General features: G+C 44.8%; 1 protein-coding gene across 2 annotated transcripts in view; it reads right to left on the reverse strand.

The window, feature by feature from the left end:
• LOC140197933 (RNA-binding protein FXR1-like) overlaps nt 1–20,730 on the reverse strand; it is a 194,677-nt gene that overhangs the window by 64,045 nt on the left and 109,902 nt on the right. For both annotated transcript variants that reach the window (XM_072258552.1, XM_072258551.1), the window contains exon 3: nt 9,179–9,272. In XM_072258552.1, coding sequence (XP_072114653.1) covers nt 9,179–9,272 — 94 coding nt within the window. The remainder of the gene's footprint in view (nt 1–9,178; nt 9,273–20,730) is intronic.

Consider the following 20,730-nt stretch of genomic DNA (forward strand, 5'->3'; position numbering starts at 1 on the left):
AAATAGGTGGGATGCTGGGTGGCACAGCTTATAGGGCCAAAAGGGCGTGATCCGCACTCTCTAAAATAAGATAAAAATAAACGACAAAGACCAACAAGCAACCGATGTGCAAAAGACAAGCATTACAAATACAAAAAGGGTAATAATAAATACTGAGAACATGAGTTGTCGAGTCCCTGAAAGTGAGTCCATAGATTTGTGTTCAGTGTTGGGATGAGTGATGTTATCCAAGCTGGTTGAGGAATCTGATTGTTGCTGGGTAATAACTGTTCCTGAACCTGGTGGTGTGGCACCCAAGGCAGTGCTTCCTTCCCAATAACAGCAGTGAAATAAGTATGACCTGGATGGTGGTGATAGGGGGGTGGGGATGGGGGAAGAGACGTCCTTAATTAATGTTAGATGCTGCTCTCTTGTGGCAGCACTTCTTGTAGATGTGCTCATAGGTGGGAAGAGCTTTCCCTGGGATTGGCTGCACTGTAGGTCTTTTCTGTTCTTCGGCACTGGTGTTTCAATACCACACCATGAAGCAACAACTGGATAGGTTCCTGTCAATTCTCCTGGAAAGACTCAGCACATCCTCCAGCTTCTAAAGGAAAAACCAATCTGGAACAGAGCAGCACTGGGTACAGCCACGTCCTCACCTTCAGCACCGAGTTCCTTGTGCCTCGTGGAGTTTGCCTGTTCTCCCAGACCACATAGGGTTCCCCGAGTCCTCTGGTTTCCACATTAAATTACTCCAAGTATGTAAGTGAGTACAGGTGTTCCCCGCTTTTCGAACGTTCACTTTACGAAACCTCACTGCTACGAAAGACCTACATTAGTTCCCTGTTTTCGCTTTCAGAAAGTGTTTTCACTGTTATGAAAAAAAAAGTAGTGCGTGATAAAAGGCATCTCGTGCCCCGAGCAGCCGCTCTCCCCAGGAACGGCATTCTAGCCAGCATTGCTTAAACACGTGCCTGTGAGCAGCCGTTTGCAAGATGAGTTCTATGGTATCGGAAACGCCTAAAAGAGCTTGTGAGGGTGTTACACTTAGCGTAAAACTAGACATAACTAAGCATTTCGATCGTGGTGAACGAAGTACGGACGAAGTGAGTTTGGCTTGTGGAAGCTGACAAACATGATGTTGAAGAGGTTTTGGCATCCCATCACCAAGAACTGATAGATTAAGAGCTAATGCAATTGGAAGAAGAAAGGATAACAATCGAAACCGAATGCAGTAGCGAACTGAACGTGAAGCAACTGCATGAGATTTTCGCTGCAATGATAAAGTACGACTTTAATTTTGGAAGGGTACGTAGGTTTAGGGGATATTTGCAAGATGGCTTGAGTCCTTACAAAGAACTGTATGATAGAAAAATGCACGAGGCTCAGCAGTCAAGCAAGCCTTGCACATCAGTCACAGCAGACGACGAACCTCGACCTTCGACATCGAGGCAGGCAGTCACAGGAGAAGATGAGCTGCCTGCCCTAATGGAAACAAGACGACGACGAGATGACACCCCAGTGTCACTTGCAGGGAGTCCCTGGGGATTGTCCCTCCACTGTCGCAAATGTGGATGAGGCTGATGCGACGGTGGAGCGGGCAGGTAAGAGCGAGGTGCCCGCTGCGCGGTATGGGTCACAAGCGCAGCCATCTATTGGAACATGCGGGGAGGCCGATGGGGATTCTGTCTGCAGTGACGGGTTGGAGGGGGACTCTTTCGATAGTGAAATAATGGACAACCTCACCCCTCCTGAGAAGTCCCCATTGATACCTGTAGAGGAAATTAAGCATTTTATTTTCACCTCTGAGGGTGCCAAGCACCGGCCTCAACTAGCCTCGCTTCGCTGGCCCAGCATGCCGAGGCTGGTGAGGTCCCTGCGAGTCATCCTCGGACGAAAAGGAAAGGGAAAGAGGAATGCGGTGGCGGGGAACGACAGACGGCAACTAAAATCTTTCCTAGATGACCTAGTAAGGGACATCAGAGGGAGAAGCAGCCTCGCTCCTACGGGGGATGGTGGGTCACAGGGTGTCGCTGGTACCGCTCGAGCCCGGAAGGCAAAAAGTAACCTTGCTTTCTTTCCGGACAGTGTGGTGGAGGGCGCCTCCGCTCTCACCGAAATGGGCACAGCTGCTGAGACCTAGTGTGCTCCCGCCATGAAGCTTACCATAGCTAGTCTCAATGTAAACGGCAGCAGGGGTCCTCTTCGCAGGCATAACAATCTCTCAGTCCTCAGGGATGGGCGGTATACAGTGAGTTTCCTGCAGGAAACCCATACCATCCCTGGGGACGAGTCTGCTTGGCTCCTGGAGTGGCGGGGCGGGATCTACATGAGCCACCTCAGCTCCATTTCTAGCGGGGTGGCGATCCTGTTGGCCCCGACCTTCCAGCCAGTAATTGAAAGAGTCCAGGACGTTGTGCCCGGCCGTCTGCTCCATCTGGTTGTGCGCCTGGATGGCGTACCATTGCATTTTATCAATGTGTATGCTCCCAGGCGCGGTGTGATGCAGACGCGCCTATTCTGCCAGCTGTCCACCCTGCTGAGCTCCATCGATCCTGGGGATTGCGTCATCCTCGGGGGAGATTTCAATTGTACCCTCGAGGCGGAGGACCGTTCGGGCCTCCAACGCGACCCAGCATCGGCAAAAAAGTTAAAGGAGCTAGTCGGCTCCTTTGACTTGGTGGACAGCTGGCGGAATTTTCACCCCAACTCTAGCGCCTTCTCGAGAAGGTCTAGAGAAGGAGGTTCCAGGATAGACCGCATTTACATCTCTCGGGCCTACGTCTCCCGCGTGTCGGCGTCCTCCATGCGGTCGGTGTCGTGCTCGGATCATCACCTTGTGTGGATGGAATTTATTCCACTACACCCTCGGGTGGGATCCGGGTATTGGCATTTTAACAACCGGCTGCTGGAGGACAGCCGATTCCGGGATTCGTTCCGAGCTTTCTGGGTCTCCTGGAAGGAGAGGCGGAGAGAGTTCTGCTCCCTACGGCTATGGTGGGATGTGGGAAACAACTTTGCCACATCCACTCTGTCCATGCCTTTCAACATTCGAAATGTTTCTATGAGGTCTCCCCTCATTCTTCTAAACTCCAAGGAATACAGTCCAAGAGCGGACAAACGTTCCTCATATGTTAACCCTCTCATACCTGGAATCATTCTAGTGAATCTTCTCTGTACCCTCTCCAACGTCAGCACATCCTTTCTTAAATAAGGAGACCAAAGTGAGGTCTCACCAGCACCTTATAGAGCCTCAACATCATATCCCTGCTCCTATACTCTATTCCTCTCGAAATGAATGCCAACATTGCATTCACCTTCTTCACTACTGACTCAACCTGGAGGTTAACCTTAATGGTATCCTGTACGAGGACTCCCAAGTCCCGTTGCATCTCAGAACTTTCAATTCTTTCCCCATTTAAATAATAGTCTGCCCGTTTATTTTTTCTGCCAAAGTGCATAACCATACACTTTCCAACATTGTACTTCATTTGCCACTTCTCTGCCCATGCTTCCAATCTATCCAAGTCTCTCTGCAGACTCTCCGTTTCCTCAGCATTACTGGCCCCTCCACCTATCTTCATATCGTCAGAAAACTTAGCCACAAAGCCACCTATTCCATAATCCAAATCGTTGATGTACAATGTAAAAAGAAGCAGCCCTAACACTGACCCCTGTGGAACACCACTGGTAACCGGCAGCCAACCAGAATAGGATCCCTTTATTCCCACTCTCTGTTTCCTGCCAATCAGCCAACACTCTATGTAACTTTCCCGTAATTCCATGGGCTCTTATCTTGTTAAGTAGCCTCATGTGTGGCACCTTGTCAAAGGCCTTCTGAAAATCCAAATATACAATATCCACTGCATTTCCCTTGTCTAGCCTACTGGTAATTTCCTCAAACATGCTAATTAATTAGGTGCGGCCCGACACGTAATTGTCGGCCCAGATCAGAGACGACGCAATCGGAAATCGGCACTGATCTGGGCCAACAATTACGTGCCGGGCCGCACCTAATTAATTAGCATGTTTATTTCGGCTTTTTTCTTAAAGATGTGTTGGGTGCCTCCCGGCTAACGCTGCATGCTTCGCGGCAATGTATCGGTTAGCGGCCTGGAGGGTGGGGGCCACTGCAGCACCCAATCTGCGACGACTCAGTCTAACATACCATCAGTGTGCTCCGCGCTTTCCCAATTCCAGTAAGTGAAACTACACTGTACATACATTATTTCTACTTTATATAGGCTGTGTATTTTTACGTGTTATTTGGTATGATTTGGCAGCTTCATAGCTTAAAGGTTACTGGAGAGAGTGTTTTTGCCAACAGTGCTTGCTTGAGATTTTCTGCCGACGGCGCTTGCGTGAGATTTTCACTGCGGAGAGCAGTGCAGTAATGATTGCGGAAAAGTATTTCTACTTTATATAGGCTGTGTATTTATCATATCATTCCTGCTTTTTTATATGTTACTGTTATTTTAGGTTTTATGTGTTATTTGGCATGATTTGGTAGGTTATTTTTGGGTCTGCGAACTCTCACAAAATTTTCCCATATAAATAAATGGTAATTGCTTCTTCGCTTTACGACATTTCGGCTTATGAACCGTTTCATAGGAACGCTCTACCTTCGGATGGCGGAGGAAACCTACATAAAGTCTGAGGGGAGTTCAGACTCAATTATTTATCACATACACATAGAAGCATTCCATGAAATGCATCGTTTGCATCAACAACCAACACAACCCAAGGATATGCTGCAGGCAGCCTGCAAATGTCACCACAAATTCTGGCATCTACATAGCATGTCCACAATGTTCAGCAGAACACAAAACAGTAAAACAGAGCATTTCCCACCCACACATACAGACAGGCCCCTGCCTCTCAGACATCAAGTTAATGGGAACATAGGAAGAATAAAATGAGACTTGGTGGATAGGAAGAGCCTATTTTCATGCTGTTCTCCGATTACAACTATTAAATGCTTCTTGCCAGAGATGCTTATTTATTTACTGACTTTAAGAGTTTCTGTAGATGCTCATGTTTCAATAGCTTACTGCTCTGCAGCTGGGTAAGCATTCAATTCAGAAACGCAGCCAAATGGGGAAAAACTAACCCTGTAAGTATCAACACAAGTTGCCAGCAAACAGGCAGTTGCTAGCACTAAAGTTCAGAGTCCAGCAGCTTCAACTGAGTTTGACCCAAGAAAATTACTTGTGTGAATGGAGCTATTGTGAGGGGGAAAAAAATCCAGCAAGGATAAACGGATACTTTAGTCATAAAGTATAAAATAGATGTAGATTAGATTCTTGCAGATTGATTTACTACAGTACACAACAGTACAATACAGGCCCTTCGGTCCATGATGTTATGCCAAACTTTTAAGCTACTCCAAGGTCAAATGTTACCCTTCCGTCCCACATAGCCCTGCATTTTTTTCATCCATGTGCCTACGAGTCTCTTAAATGCCCCCAGTGTATCTGCCTCTACCACTAATCCGAGCAGGGCATTCTATGCACTCACCACTCCCTATGTAAAAAAAAGCTTACCCCGACATCCTCCCCTATACTTTTCTCCAGTCACCTGAAAATTATTTAGACCCTGGCTCTGGGCTTTAGTGCTCTCTATGCCATAACTGTAATATCATTACAGCAACATGCGCAATTCATAGGAGTTGGCCAAGGAGAAGAAATATCACAAACTTGAGAAAATCTACAGCTGCTGGAGATCCGAGCAACACACAAAATGCTGGAGGAACTCAGCAGGCCAGGCAGCATTTATAAAGAATAAACAGTCGACGTTTCAGGGCAAGACCCTTCATCAGGGCTGGAAAGGGGAAGGAAAGGTGGGGAAGGGAGGAGGTAGTACAAGGTGGCAGGTGATATGTGAAATCAGGAGGGGAAGGGGTGAAGTAGAGAGCTGGGAAGTCAATTGGTGAAAGAGATAAAGGGATGGAGAAGGGAGAATCTGATAGGAGAGGACAAAAGACCATAGGAGAAAGGGAAGGGAGAGGAGCACCAGAGGGAGATAAGACATAGGAGCAGAATTAAGCCATTTTGCCCATCCAGTCTGCTCCTTTTTCCCCTCCTCAGCGCATTCCTTGGTCTTTTCCCCATATCCTTTGATGCTGTGTCCAATCAAGAACCTATCAAGCACTGCCTTAAATACACCCAAAGACCTGGTCTCCACAGCTGTGATGAATTTCCACAAATTCATCACTCTGGCTAAAGAAATATTTCTGCATCTGTTTTAAATGTTTGCCCCTCTATCCAGAGGCTGCTCCCTCTTGTCCTAGACTCACCCACCATGGGAAACATCCTCTCCACATTTACTCTGTCTAAGCCTTTCAACATTCTAAAGGTTTCAATGAAATCCACCCTCATCCTTCTAAATTCTAACGAGTACAGACCCAGAACTATCAAGCGTTCCTCGTATGATAACCCTTTCATTTCCAGAATCATCCTTGTGAACCCTCCTCTAAACCCTCTCCAATACCATCACATCTTTTCTTAGATGAGGAGCCCAAAACTGTTCACAGTATTCAAGGTGAGACCTCACTAGTGCCTTATAAAGCCTCAGCATCACATCCCTACTCTTGTATTCCAGACCCATTGCAATGAATGCTAACATTGCATTTGCCTTCTTCATCACAGACTACCTGCAAGTTAATGAACAGGTAAGGAGAGAAGGAGAGAGAGGGAAACAGGAATGGGGAATGAAGGGGGTGGGCTATCAGGTTGGAGGCCACCCAGATGGAATACAATGGGGTTGACAGGGGTAATAAATCAGCTGTGATCAAATGGCAGAGCAGACTTGATGGGACAAATGGCCTAATAGAGGGCTTCCCAGCACAATCCTTACCAAACAATTCATTTCATTCTATGTTCCAATGTATATGAGATAAATAAAGCTCTTTAATTCTGCTCATGCTTATGAATTAAAGCAAAGATGACTAGACACACAGCTGAAACACCTGATAGATGCCTCCTCCCGGTCTGAAGGGGGTGAAAAGGTTTAAGGATCCAGTGAGACTACATCATGAGTAGCAGCATTTGATTTTGAACTGGGAACTTGAAGGCCAATCTCCGACTACCCAGCCAAAGGCTAGATTTCTCATATAATCCCCTCACTGAGGGGAGTCAGCATACAGAGGAGGTGCAGTGGCTAACGGACTGGTGCAGAGCCAACAACCTGTCTCTGAATGTCAACAAAAGAGATGGGTTGTTGACTTCAGGAGGACATGGAGCGACCACTCTCCGCTGAACATCAACGACTCCTCCGTAGAAGTCGTTAAGAGCACCAAATTTCTTGGTGTTCACCTGGCGGAGAATCTTACCTGGTCCCTCAACACCAGCTCCATAGCAAAGAAAGCCCAGCAGCGTCTCTACTTTCTGCGAAGGCTGAGAGATGTCCATACCCCTCACCACATTCTACAGAGGTTGTATTGACAGCATCCTGAGCAGCTGCATCACTGCCTGGTTTGGAAATTGCACCATCTCGGATCGCAAGACCCTGCAGTGGATAGTGAGGTCAGCTGAGAAGATCATCAGGGTCTCTCTTCCTGCTCTTACAGACATTTTCACCACACGTTGCATCCGTAAAGAAAACAGCATTATGAAGGACCCCACCCACCCCTCATACAAACTCTTCTCCCTCCTGCCATCTGGCAAAAGGAACCAAAGCATTCGGGCTCTCTATGTAACAGTCTATGTAACAGTTTCTTCCCCCAAGTCATCAGACTCCTCAATACCCAGAGCCTGGACTGACATCAACCTACTACCCTCTGCTGTGCCTAATGTCTTGTTTATTATTTATTGTAATGCCTGCACTGTTTTGTGCACTTTATGCAGTCCTGGCTCTGTAATCTAGTGTAGTTTTTGTGTTGTTTTTACATAGTTCAGTGTAGTTTTTGTATTGTTTCATGTAGCACTATGGTCCTGAAAAACGTCTTGTTTTTACTGTGTTCTGTACCAGCAGTTATGGTCGACATGACAATAATAAGTGACTTGACTTGACTAAATTCATGCCAGTTTTCAGAGTATTCTACTCTGTCTCATCTCCTCACATTTCTCTGTAATATCCCACATGTTCATCCCCACTTATTTTCTTGTCACCCACCTATATCATTTACCGACCAAAGTATCAACCAGGTGGGAGGAAAATGGAACAGGCAAATTCATTTGTTACAGGGAAAATAGAATAACACTATAGACAGCATCCATGGTCAAATTCTGGTTTCTGGTGGTGTAGAAGCTGGAATTAGCAGGTTTCCCAGTCAGAGCCTCGATGGATTATGTTGTATCGATATCCAAAAACAATAAATCTTGCTGTTTACACTGACCACTCAGGAACACCACCATTGGTGAAGGGACTCATGTCCAATCTGGGGCAGCTCACTCACCTTGACCCCCACCAAACCCTGAGCTCTCAGCTGTGACTCCAAGCAGCTGTTTGCCAGAGACAGTAAGGTGCACCACTTTGACAGGTGAGCTAGACCACTTGAGGGTTGCAGGTGGGCCTAATATGCAAAGTCAGATGAGATCAACACTGATATCCAGTGTGAAGGTGGGTCTGCAATGCTTCATGGAGAGCAAAGGGCATGCCAGCCATAATCATCCAGTGCAACCACAACCCCAGTTGCGACAACTACTCGTGCTACTGGACCTGGAATTCCGAGGTCAACAGCGGAACTGTCCCAGTAGGCTTTTCCACTTTTAAAAACTCCCCTACACAGGTTTCTTCATGCAGTTCAGAACATCTGCAGCACAACTCCGAACTGATTCTACAAGCTACAGACTCACTTTGAAAGACTCTTTACAACTCACGTTCTCAGTGTTATTTTTAATTTGCACAGTTTTTCTTGTTTGGCACATTGCTTGTTTATCAGGCTTTGTCTGTTTATGTACAGCTTGTTGCAACTTCGATTGTATTTTTTGCTGTAAATATCTGCAAGAAAATGAATCTCTCAGTAACATGTCAGTCTTTGTATTGCTTTTCATAAATTCTATTGTTTTTTTTTCCTCTAAGTGCCAGCAAGAAAATGAATCTAATGTATGGTAACAAATACATCCTTGGACAATAAATTCACTTTGAACTTTAGTGTTAGCATGAAGATGCTCATCTCCCAATGTCTGACAGTCAGTAATCAGCAAGCTTCAAGTGCAGGCTATGTGACAGCACAGAAAATTGGCACCCATCTTACCTCGACCTCATCTCCTTCGCTGATCTCTTTGTTGAAGTCCGCGGGTGGGGGCAAGCGCACATCACTGAAGGGAAGCTGTTGTTCAGGTTGCCAGCTGGGGAGAATGCAAGAGCAGGATTAATGCAATGAGCTGGAAGGAGCAACTTTATTGGCTTACATGGATTAGAGATGTGTTGGTCAGAGGTAACTTGCAACAAAAACACTTGGCTATGGACCCACTGAAGCTGGTGTCTGCTCCCAGTCTCCAACACTGATCGAACAGTTTCAAAGACGGGGGCCGATGACTCTGGAGAGGGTAATGTTGTCACATGTAATGAGATACAGTGAAAAACCTGTTGTGCGTACTGTTCACACAGATCAGATCATTACACAGCAACAAAGATCAACTTTATTCACCATATACATTTACGGGTATTAGGAATTTGCTGTGGTGTGTTGGTCAGAGTGTGACACGCATCAGAAAGTTAAATTATGGGTTAAATTACGGATATGGAATAAAATGTGCATAAATATTGTCATATATTTATCAAATATTAAAAGACCTTGATAGAGTGGATGTGGAGAGGATGTTTCCTACAGCAGGGAAATCTAGGATCAGAGGGCACAGTCTCTGAATAGAGACATCCATTTAGAACAGTGAATCTGTGGAAATCATTGCCACAGACGGCTGTGGAGGCCAAGTCACTAGGTATATTTAAAGCAGAGGTTGATAGGTTTTTGATTAGTCAGGGCATCAAAGGTTACATGGAGAAGGCAGGGAAATGGGCTTGAGAGGGATACTAAATCAGCCATGATAGAGTGGCAGAGTAGACTCTACAGGCAGAATGTAATCAATATCATAACAAGTGGTTTAAAATGCGCAGTTATGGGGATAATAGGTAAGAGGGGTGGAGGGACGAACTAAGAATGGCTGTTCAGATTAGATGGCATGGTTTTTGTTTTAATAACCCATTGGCACTTTCCAGACAGGAGCTCTTGGAAAAGCTAATTTACAGGGTGAGTAGATTTTTCATGCACACTCCTTTGTCCTGGACACATGCACAAGTCCTACAATGATGGTAGACTGCAGGACTGCCATTACTGTAGGAAAAAGATCCCAGCTCTTTCAGCAAACACCCAGCCCAAGAAAGATTGTGGGGATTATTGCACATCTTTCAAACTCAATGCCCAAATGACAGGCCTCCATCACAATCAAAGTGTTTACCACACTCAAGGAATCTCAGCCACTTTTGGACCCACAGAGTGGTAGTGTGAATCCAGAGTCCTGCAAAGGTCACAGCAATGCAGACTCCTCATACAAGGAAGGATTATTAGGATGATGAACACCATTTCTAATCTTGAGCTCCGATGACTCAGCAGGGCTTGCCTGTGCTGTACAGATCTTGGATTGGATGTGTACAGTACATTTCAGACTGGTCAGCATTTACACCATTAAAACTGGCTGTCAAACAAAAATGGACAAGACTTGTATATCTGTACTGTTTCATTTAATGCTTCACAATACAGGTACCACAGGCCAATTCTGTTACTGGAAAGCACAGAAATAGCACGACCAAAGTGCATCTGAATTCTTTCTCTCTAACCCTCCATAGTAAAATGCATCAACCCCAATTTAAGTAAGATGAGGTTCCTGGGAACCTTTATCACACACAGCTCCAAAAAGCAGCAGCATTTATGGAAGGAGGCACCCTGACCATCATCTCCCACCCCGGTCAAAATTCTAGTCTCTTGTTTTGCCTCTGTGCAATTTAAAGGCTGAAGCAGCTGCCATTATCACCAACCCCACCTTGCTCTACACAAATGTGGTGGTTTAGGAGGCATATGAGACACTCGATACTTGTCATCGTCCTAACATGAAACAACTAAACTGGAAGAGGTTTAATGCAAGACCAGACCAGGTGAGATTTACCAGGATGCTGCCTGGATTAGAAGGCATGTCTTACAGGATAGTTTGGAGTTGCTCTTTGGAGCAAAGGAGGATGAGAGGTGACTTGATAGAGGTGTACAAGATTAAGAGGCATAGGAGGAGTGGATAGCTAGAGACTTTTCCCCAGGGTGGTAGTGGCTGATACAAGGGGTCATAATTTTAAGGTGATTGGAGGACAGTATGAGCTGGGGGAGAGGAATGTCAGAGATAATTTTTAAAAACAGAGTGGTGGGTTCGTGGAATGCACTGCCAAGACTGGTGGTAGAGACAGCTATATTATAGGAACACTTAAGAGACTTAGCCACATGGAATAAAGAAAAATGGAGGGCTACGTGGGAGGGAAGGGTTAGATTGATCACAACACTAGGCCGAAGGGCCTGTACTGTTCTATGTTCCTATTTTACAACCGTCTTTTATTTGGTTCTCTGCAGGATTTAGTGTTTGACTCACACGTCAACGTAGTAATACATTTGCCAAACAGGGACAGCCACCGATTTTCACCAATCAGCAATCCAGTTTCCATGACTGTGGCAACTATCACACTTGCTGCCTGCAATCCTGAGAGTATTCAACTGCACGAGACACCGTTAGTAACCAGCCTCTTAGCAGATCCAATCTTGTGATTTAGCAAATTCTGACTTTGGGCATTTAGCCAATTGTCAATCAACTGCAGCACAGCATTGGAATTGGTTTATTATTGTCACATGCACCAAGACACAGTGAAGAGTTTGTCTTGAATATTATTCATACAGATCAGATCATTACACAGTGCATTAAGGTAGCACAAGGTAAAACAAAGTGCAGTATCATAACGAGGTAGATTGTGAGGCTAAGAGTCCAGCTTATCATACAAAAGATCCATTCAAGAGTGTTTACAGTAGGATAGAAGCTGTACTGGTACTATGTGTTTTCAGGCTTTTTTAAATTTTCTGCCCAATGGGAGAGAGAAGAAGAGAGAATCTCTGAGATGGGTGGGGTCTTTGATTATGCTGGCTGCTTTCCTGAGGCAGTGAGAAGTGTAGACAGAGTGCATGGAGGGGAGGTTGGTTTCCGTGATGTGCTGAGCTGTGTCCACAACTCTCTGCACTTTCTCATGGTCACGGGGACAGCAGTCGCCATAACAACCTGTAATGCATCCAGAAAGAATGCTTTCTATGGCGCATCGATAAAACTTGCTAAGAGTTGACAGGGAAATGCCAACTTTCTTAGGCCCCTAAGGAGTAGAGTTTTTTTGGTTGTGACGTCGATGTGGTTGGACCAGGACAGGCTATTGCAAGGACATTACCAAGAACTCCACAAGATTTCCTATTGTGTAGAAGGCTTTTGCATGAATTTTTAATCAAAATCTCAAGTCTGCATAGTTACTCTACTAATTTGCTCCCATGCACTCATCCCATGTAACCAGAAACACAGAAATCTGCAGATGCTGGAAATTCAAGCAACACACACACACACACACACAAAATGCTGTAAGAGCTCAGCAGGCCAAATAGCATCCGTGGAAAAGAGTAAACAGTCGATGTTTTGCATCGAGACCCTTCACTTGGACAATGTAACCACAGCAATGTTCTGTGATCCTGAAGAGAGGCAGGGATGTAAAAGAGAACCCCATCCTTTGAATCAAAGCTGAACTTTCTCAACATCTCTTGGATAATTATGAACTTGTGTAGCTGTTGTAGAATATCTGGCAAGTAAACATCTTGCATTATATTGTCTATCTGCACTGCACTCTTTCGGTAGCTTTTACACTTTATTCTGCATTGTTTTACCTAATTCTGGCTCAATGCACTGAGTAATGATCTGATCTGTATGACCAGTGTGCACAAGAGTTTCACTATCTTGGTATATGACAATAATAAACCAATATCACTATCACAGCTTCAAAACACAAACAGGTCTCCAAGTCCTCTGTATCCAATCATCACATGGTCATTTATAGGAAAGGTATGTCACATCTGGAGTTTCTCCGGTTAGCGGACTATTTCCCTCCATGCCTGACATAGTGGGGAACCGCGTACGAGGCAAGTTACTGCAGTGGTTTGCCATTGCCTTCTGCTGGGTGAGTTTCCAAAGAGATCACCAGCTCGTAACCCAGCACAGATAGAAAGCATGCAGGGGAGCCTGCTGGATTCGAACTCGACCTTTCGTCCCGAAGTCTGACACTAATGCCACTATGCCACCAGCTGGGTTATCTATACTCATCCCATTTTCCCCTCTCATTCCCCACACTCACGACAATTGCGTGATTCAGGTTTTTTAAGATGGAACAGTGATCAGTCACGCTGATGTCAGCCTACATTGCTACATTTAAATAACTAAGACAGCATCTTCAGTGATATGGGGACACAATCATTTGATCAAACTCAGTGATGTCGTATCCCCTTCCCAATCCTAAGCTTTCAGCCAGAGTCAGAGAATGTAGAACAGACCCATAATGTCTGTGCCAATTCACACTGATCCCCTCTGTATACTCATGCTCCCTCCCTGCTCATCTGTTCGTCTAAATGCCTCTTAAATATGGCTAACTTAACTGCTTTCACCACTTTCCCAGCAGTTATCATTCTTCTTCTCACCTGAATGCTATGCTCTCCTGTACTTGACATTTCCACCCTGGGAATAAGAACGATGTACCTTGTCTATCCCTCTCAATTTTATGAACTTCTATCAAGGCACTCCTCAGCCTCTGATACTACAAGTTTGTCTGACCACCTCATAGCCGAAGTCATTGGCTAGACCAATTTAAGCTACCTTCATGGATGAACAATGCCCCTGCACCTTTCATTCTTTCCTGTTTCTGCAGCACCTCATTCCCCAAAGTACCCTTCAGAAAAACATCCTAAGACATCGAAATCAAATGAAGTTCAAAGCATACAGAGTAACTCAGCTCTGAACTGATTGTACTGATCTGAACGTAACCCTCATGTGGACGTTTCTGACATTACAGATCCGTAACCCTAATGTGGACGTTTCTGACATTACAGATTATGCTGTCATGTTACAGGCAAAGCCTCTCCACCATTGAGCACATCCACAAGGAGTGTCACAAGAAAGCAGGTTCCATCAAGGACATCCACCATGCAAGGCCATGCTCTCTTCTTGCTGCCGTCAGGGAGGAAGCACAGGAGACTTGTGCCCAAACCACCAGGTTCAGGAACAGTTATTACCCTACAACCATCAGGCTCCTGAATCAGTGTGGATAACTTCACTCACCTCAACTCTGAACTAGACACTAGAATACTACAACACAGTACAGACCCTTCAGCCCTCGATGTTGCGCTGACCCATATATTCCTAAAAAAGTACTAAACCCACACTGCCCCATAACCCTTTCTTTCATCCATGTGCCTGTCCAAGAGGCTATTAAACACCCCTAATGATTTAGCCTCCACCACTATCCCTGGCAAGTCATTACAGGCAACAACAAACCTCTGTGTAAAAAAAACTTACCCCTGATATCTCCCCTAAACTTCCCTCCCTTAACTTTGTATATATGCCCTCTGGTGTTTGCTATTCATGCCCTGGGAAACAGGTACTGGCTATCCACCCTATCTATGCTCGTATTCTTGTAGACCCCCATCAAGTCCCCTCTCATCCTTCTACGCTCCAAAGAGAAAAGTCCCAGCTCTGCTAACCTTGCCTCATAAGACTTGTTTTCCAATCCAGGCAACATCCTGGTAAACCTCCTCTGCACCCTCTCCATAGCTTCCACATCCTTCCTATAATGAGGTGACCAGAACTGAACACAATACTCTAAGTGTGGTGTCACCAGAGATTTGTAGAGTTGCAATATGACCTCTTTACTCCTGAACTCAATCCCTCTATTAATGAAGCCTAGCATCCCATAGGCCTTCTTAACTATCCTATCAACTTGTGCAGCGACCTTGAGTGATGTATAGATTTGAAACTCTGTTCATCCACACTCTTAAATAACCGACCATTAACCCTGTACTCAGCCTTCTGGTTTGTCTTTCCAAAATGCATCACCTCACACTTATCTGGATTGAACTCCATCTGCCACTTTTCTGCCCAACTCTGCAATCTGTCTATATCCTCTTGTAACCTTTGACAACCCACAGCTCCATCCACAACTCCTCCAATCTGAGTCATCCGCAAACTTACTCATCCATCCTTCAGCCTCTTCATCCAGGTCATTTATAAAAATCACAAAGAGCAGGGGTCCCAGGACAGACCCTTCCGGCACTCCACTAGTCACCGACCTCCAGGCAGAATACTTTCCTTCCACTACTACCCTCTGCTTTCTTCCTGTAAGCCAATTTTTTAATCCAAACAGCCAAGGTTCCACTGATCCCATGCCTCATGACTTTCTGGATGAGTCTCTCGTGGGGGACCTTGTCAAATGCCTTGCTAAAATCCATGTAGACCACATCTACCGCCCTACCCTCATCAACTTCTTTTGTTACCTCTTCCAAAAACTGATTCTACAACCTACAGACTCACTTTCAAGGACCCTACAACTTGTTCAGTATTATTTATTTTTCATTTGTATAATTTGTCTTTTGCAAAGTGATTGTTTACAAGTCTTTGGAAACACTGATTTTGATAAATTTTATTGAATTTCTTTATTTTCCTGTGAATGCCTGAAATAAATAAATCTCAGGGTTGTCTATGGTGACATTTGTATTTTGTAATAAATTTACTTTGATTTTGAGTCTTGCCTTTTCTACTGTACATCTGCAGTGAAATTAGTCCTTTCTGCCCCACATAAATACCAACAGTAAAATCAGGGTAAGAATGGAGATTTGAGCAGAATCTTTGTCTACTGAACACTGCAGGCTTGTGGACACACTCAGGAAGTTTGGGGAAGTAAAAGCCACAAGGTCTAAAGGTCAGGGGGAAACTGCTGTTGGACTAATGGACATTTACAAAACAGAAAGCAGCCTAATCCATTCCTCATGGCTCAGAGAATTCAGAAGTTCACGTCCAAAAATAACAGGTTGACCCCTGGAAATGGCATTTAGGAGATTACAGATTAGCTGTGTCACACATACATCAAGATGCATTGAAATGCATCAACAGCCAACACATCTGAGGATTGAACTGGGGGCAGCACACAAGTATCACCATGCTCCTGGCACCAAAGCACACCCATAACTTACAAAGCCTCATCTGTACATCTTTGAAATGTGGGAGGAAACCACAGCACTTGGATGAAATTCATGCCATCATGGGGAGAACACACAAAATTTGGCCTGTCCCCTAAAACCCTCGCTAATTTTTATAGATGCACCGTAGAAAGCATTCTTCTAGGGTGCATCACAACCTGGTATGGAAGTTGTCCTGTCCAAGACTGGAAGAAGCTGCAGAAGATCGTGAACACGGCGCAGCACATCACACAAACCAATCTTCCGTTTTTGGACTCACTTTACACCGCACGCTGTCACAGCAGTGCTGCCAGGATAATCAAGGACACGACCAATCCAACCAACACACTTTTTGTCCCTCTTCCCTCCGGGAGAAGGCTCAGGAGCTTGAAGACTCGTACGGCTAGATTTGGGAACAGCTTCTTTCCAACTGTGATTATACTGCTGAACGGATCCTGACTCGGATGTGAGCCGTACCCTCTAAATATCCAGATCCGCCTCTCGGTGTTTTTGCACTACCTTACTTTCGATTTTTCTATTTTCTATTTATGATTTATAATTTAATTTTTTAATATTTACTATTTTTAATATTTAATATTTGTAATCCAGGGAGCAGGAAGTGCAGAATCAGATATCGCTGTGATGATTGTACATTCTAGTATCAATTGTTTGGCGACAATAAAGTATAAAGTATCAACTATAAAGTAAATCCTTAGACAGCAGCAGGAAATAAAGACTGATCACTGATCAACGGCGCTGTAAAGCATTGTGCTAACCATTACACTACCGTACAGCCCATACAGTGAACGTACTGTAGCCTAATGGAAACTGAAAACACTTGACCCTGAGTTGACTGGCCCCGGTCCATAGGAGGCTTATGTTCCTAGGAGGAAAGGGTTAAATACACCCAATGACCACTATTAGATACAAGAGTGGAACCTGGTGTGGTCTTCTACTACTGTAGCATATACACTTCAAGGTTCGATGTGTCAGAGACGCTTTACTGCACACCACTGTTGTAACACATGGTTATTTGAGTTACTGTCCCTTGCCTATCAGCTTGACAAACTCCAAAACTCCTCTGACCTCTCATTAACAAGGCATTTTTGCCCACGGAATTACCACTCTCTGGATGCTTTTTGTCTTTTTGGCGCCATGCTCTGCAAACTTGTGCATGAAAATCCTAGGATATTAGCAGTTTCTGAAATGCTCAAACCACCCCATCTGGCACCAACTATCACTCCACAGTCAAAGGCACTTAGATCACAGTTCTTCCCCATTCTGATGTTTGGTCCGAACAACTGAACGTTTGACCATGTCTACATGTCTTTATGCATGGAGTTGCTGCTACATGACTGGCTGATCAGATATTTGCATTAACAAACAGATGTAAAGGTGTTCCTAATAAAGTGGCCACTGAGTGTTTATGAAGAGTGTTTTGGTTCTGTACTTGGAGTTCAGAAGAATGAGGGGGGGATCCTCTTGAAACCTACTGTATGTTGAACTGAAGTGCAGAGTATGTACTAATGGGGGAGTTTAGGACCAGAGGGCACAGCCTTAGAATAAGGCTACATCCACACTACGCTGGATAATTTTGAAAACAAAGCCTTTTCTCTTCATTTTGACCTTCCGTCCACACTGAAACGGCATTTTCAGCCTCTGAAAACAGAGATTTTCAAAAACAGTCTCCAGCGTGAATAATATCCGTTGCAGTGTGTACGGGGTAACTGGAGCTTTTTAAAACCGCTGTCATGACATGCTGCAACAGATGGCGGTAGCACAACATTTCATTGTTTTATTATTACTTCATCGTCGCCAAACAGTTGATACTAGAGTGTACAATCATCACAGCGATGTCTGATTCTGCGCTTCACAGAACCTAACTATTTCAGAACAGACGGCAACAAGACTGAAGCTAGAAGAGTTAGAAATGTACTCACCAAATACTTCGACCCATAGCTTACTGAATAAGTAAGTATACTCACTTTGCCCTGTTTTCTGTCCTTGCTTGTATGAAGGTAAGAACAGAAAACACCCTCTGCCACCTCCAGCTTAAATTCCATGCGGAATATTTTGGAGGACCAAGAACCAAGGTTTACCTATTTATGCAAGTACTTCAATGACAATAGATGTGTAACAACCTAATGTAACATTGTATGGAAATACAAGATAACACTGATGCAGACATGTTTTTATACATTTAACAAGGTACTTTATTAATGCAACAGAGTCAGTCAGTTTTTCAATGTTCGTTGTCAGCCGGGTCATACTGTCCGTTGCCTCCATACACTCCAGTATTTGTTTTTTTTTAAGTTTTAAGTCCTCCTGCACGAGAGCCAAGAGCAAATCCTTTTAATTTTTTCTACTCTGTAACTGGACAAACGCGCACCAAGTATACCCTTTCCTCTTCGCTTGTTTTCTGTGTGTCCTGCGCATGCCCAGTAGGAGATTTGCCCAAATACCCATTTTAATGTAGATGGAGGTATTTTGAAAAACGCTTAGCGTGGACGCCTGTCATTTTTACTCAAAACCGGCGTTTTCAAAATTATCCGGCGTAGTGTAGACGTAGTGTAAGGAGGATGTCTCTTTAGGACAGAGTCGAAAAGCTATTTATTTAGCCAGAGCATGGAGAATCTGTGGAATTCATTACCACAGATGTCTGTGGAGGCCAAGTCATTGGGTGTATTTAAAGCAGAGGTTGATTAGCAAGGGCAAAGGTTACAGGGAGAAGGCCAGAGAATGGGGTGAGGAATAAGAAATCAGTCATGATTGAATGGCAGAGTAGACTTGAATGAGCCAAATAGCCTACTTTTACTCCTAAATCTTGTCCAAAGCTGTGGCTGACAATGAGCGGCGGGGGGCGGGGTAGGGGAGAGTCAGCATTGGTACAATGTACACCATTGGCTAAAAGTGCAAATTTGTCTGAAATCATCAAATCAACAGACAAGAGGTGCAGGAGTAGGCCATTCAGCCCTTTGAGCCAGCACCACCATTCACTGTGATCATGGCTGATCATCTACTATCAGTATCCAGTTCTGCCTTATCCCCATAGCCTTTGATTTCGCTATCTTTAAGAGCTCTATCCATCTCTTTCTTGAAAGCATCCAGAGACTTGGCCTCCACAGCCTTCTGGGGCAGAGCATTCCATATATCCACCACTCTCTGGGTGAAAAAGTTTTTCCTCAACTCCGTTCTAAATGGCCTACCCCTTATTCTTAAACTGTGGCCTCTGGTTCTGGACTCACCCATCAGCGGGATCATGTTTCCTGCCTCCAGCGTGTCCAATCCCTTAATAATCTTATCTGTTTCAATAAGATCCCCTCTCAGCCTTCTAAATTCCAGAGTATACAAGCCCAGTTGCTCCAATCTTTCGACATATGACAGTCCCGCCATCCCGGAAATTAACCTCGTGAACCTACGCTGCACTCTCTCAATAGCAAGAATGTTCTTCCTCAAATTTGGAGACCAAAACTGCACACAGTACCCCAGGTGTGATCTCAGCAGGGCCCTGTACAGCTGCAGAAGGACCTCTTTGCTCTTATACTCAATTCCCCTTGTTATGAAGGCCAGCATGCCATTAGCTTTCTTCACTGCCTGCTGTACTTGCATGCTTGCTTTCACTGACTGATGTACAAGAACACCTAGATCTCGTCGTACTTCCCCTTTTCCTAACTTGACTCCATTTAAATAATCTGCCTTCCTGTTCTTACCACCAAAGTGGATAACCTCACATTTATCCACATTAAACTGCATCTGCCCACTCACCCAGCCTGTCCAAATCACCCTGCAGTCTCATGACATTCTCCTCACATTTCACTGCCACCCAGCTTTGTGTCATCAGCAAATTTGCTAATGTTACTTTTAATTCCCTCATCTAAATCATTAATATATATTGTAAACAGCTGCGGCCACAGCACTGAACCCTGCAGTACCCCACTGGTCACCGCCTGCCATTCCGAAAGGGTCCCGTTAATCGCTACTCTTTGTTTTCTGTCAGCCAGCCAATTTTCAATCCATGTCAGTACCCTGCCCCCAATACCATGTGCCCTAATTTTGCCCACTAATCTCCTATGTGGGACTTTATCAAAGGCTTTCTGAAAGTCCAGGTACACTACATCCACTGGCTCTCCCTTGTCCATTTTCATAGTTACATCCTCAAAAAATTCCAGAAGATCAGTCAAGCACGATTTCCCCATCGTAATTCCATGTTGACTCGGACCAATCCTGTTACTGCTATCCAGATGTGTCGTAATTTCATCTTTTATAATCGACTCCAGCATCTTTCCCACCACCGACGTCAGGCTAACAGGTCTATAATTCCCTGTTTTCTCTCTTCCTCCCTTCTTGAAGAGAGGGACAACATTAGCCAGCCTCCAATCCACAGGAACTGATCCTGAATCTACAGAACGTTGGAAAATGATTACCAATGCATCCACGATTTCTAAAGCCACCTCCTTAAGTACCCTGGGATGCAGACCATAAGGTCCCGGGGACTTATCAGCCTTCAGACCCAACAGTCTATC

The sequence above is a fragment of the Mobula birostris genome, chromosome 5 (genome assembly GCF_030028105.1).
Source record: "Mobula birostris isolate sMobBir1 chromosome 5, sMobBir1.hap1, whole genome shotgun sequence".
NCBI lineage: Eukaryota > Metazoa > Chordata > Chondrichthyes > Myliobatiformes > Myliobatidae > Mobula > Mobula birostris.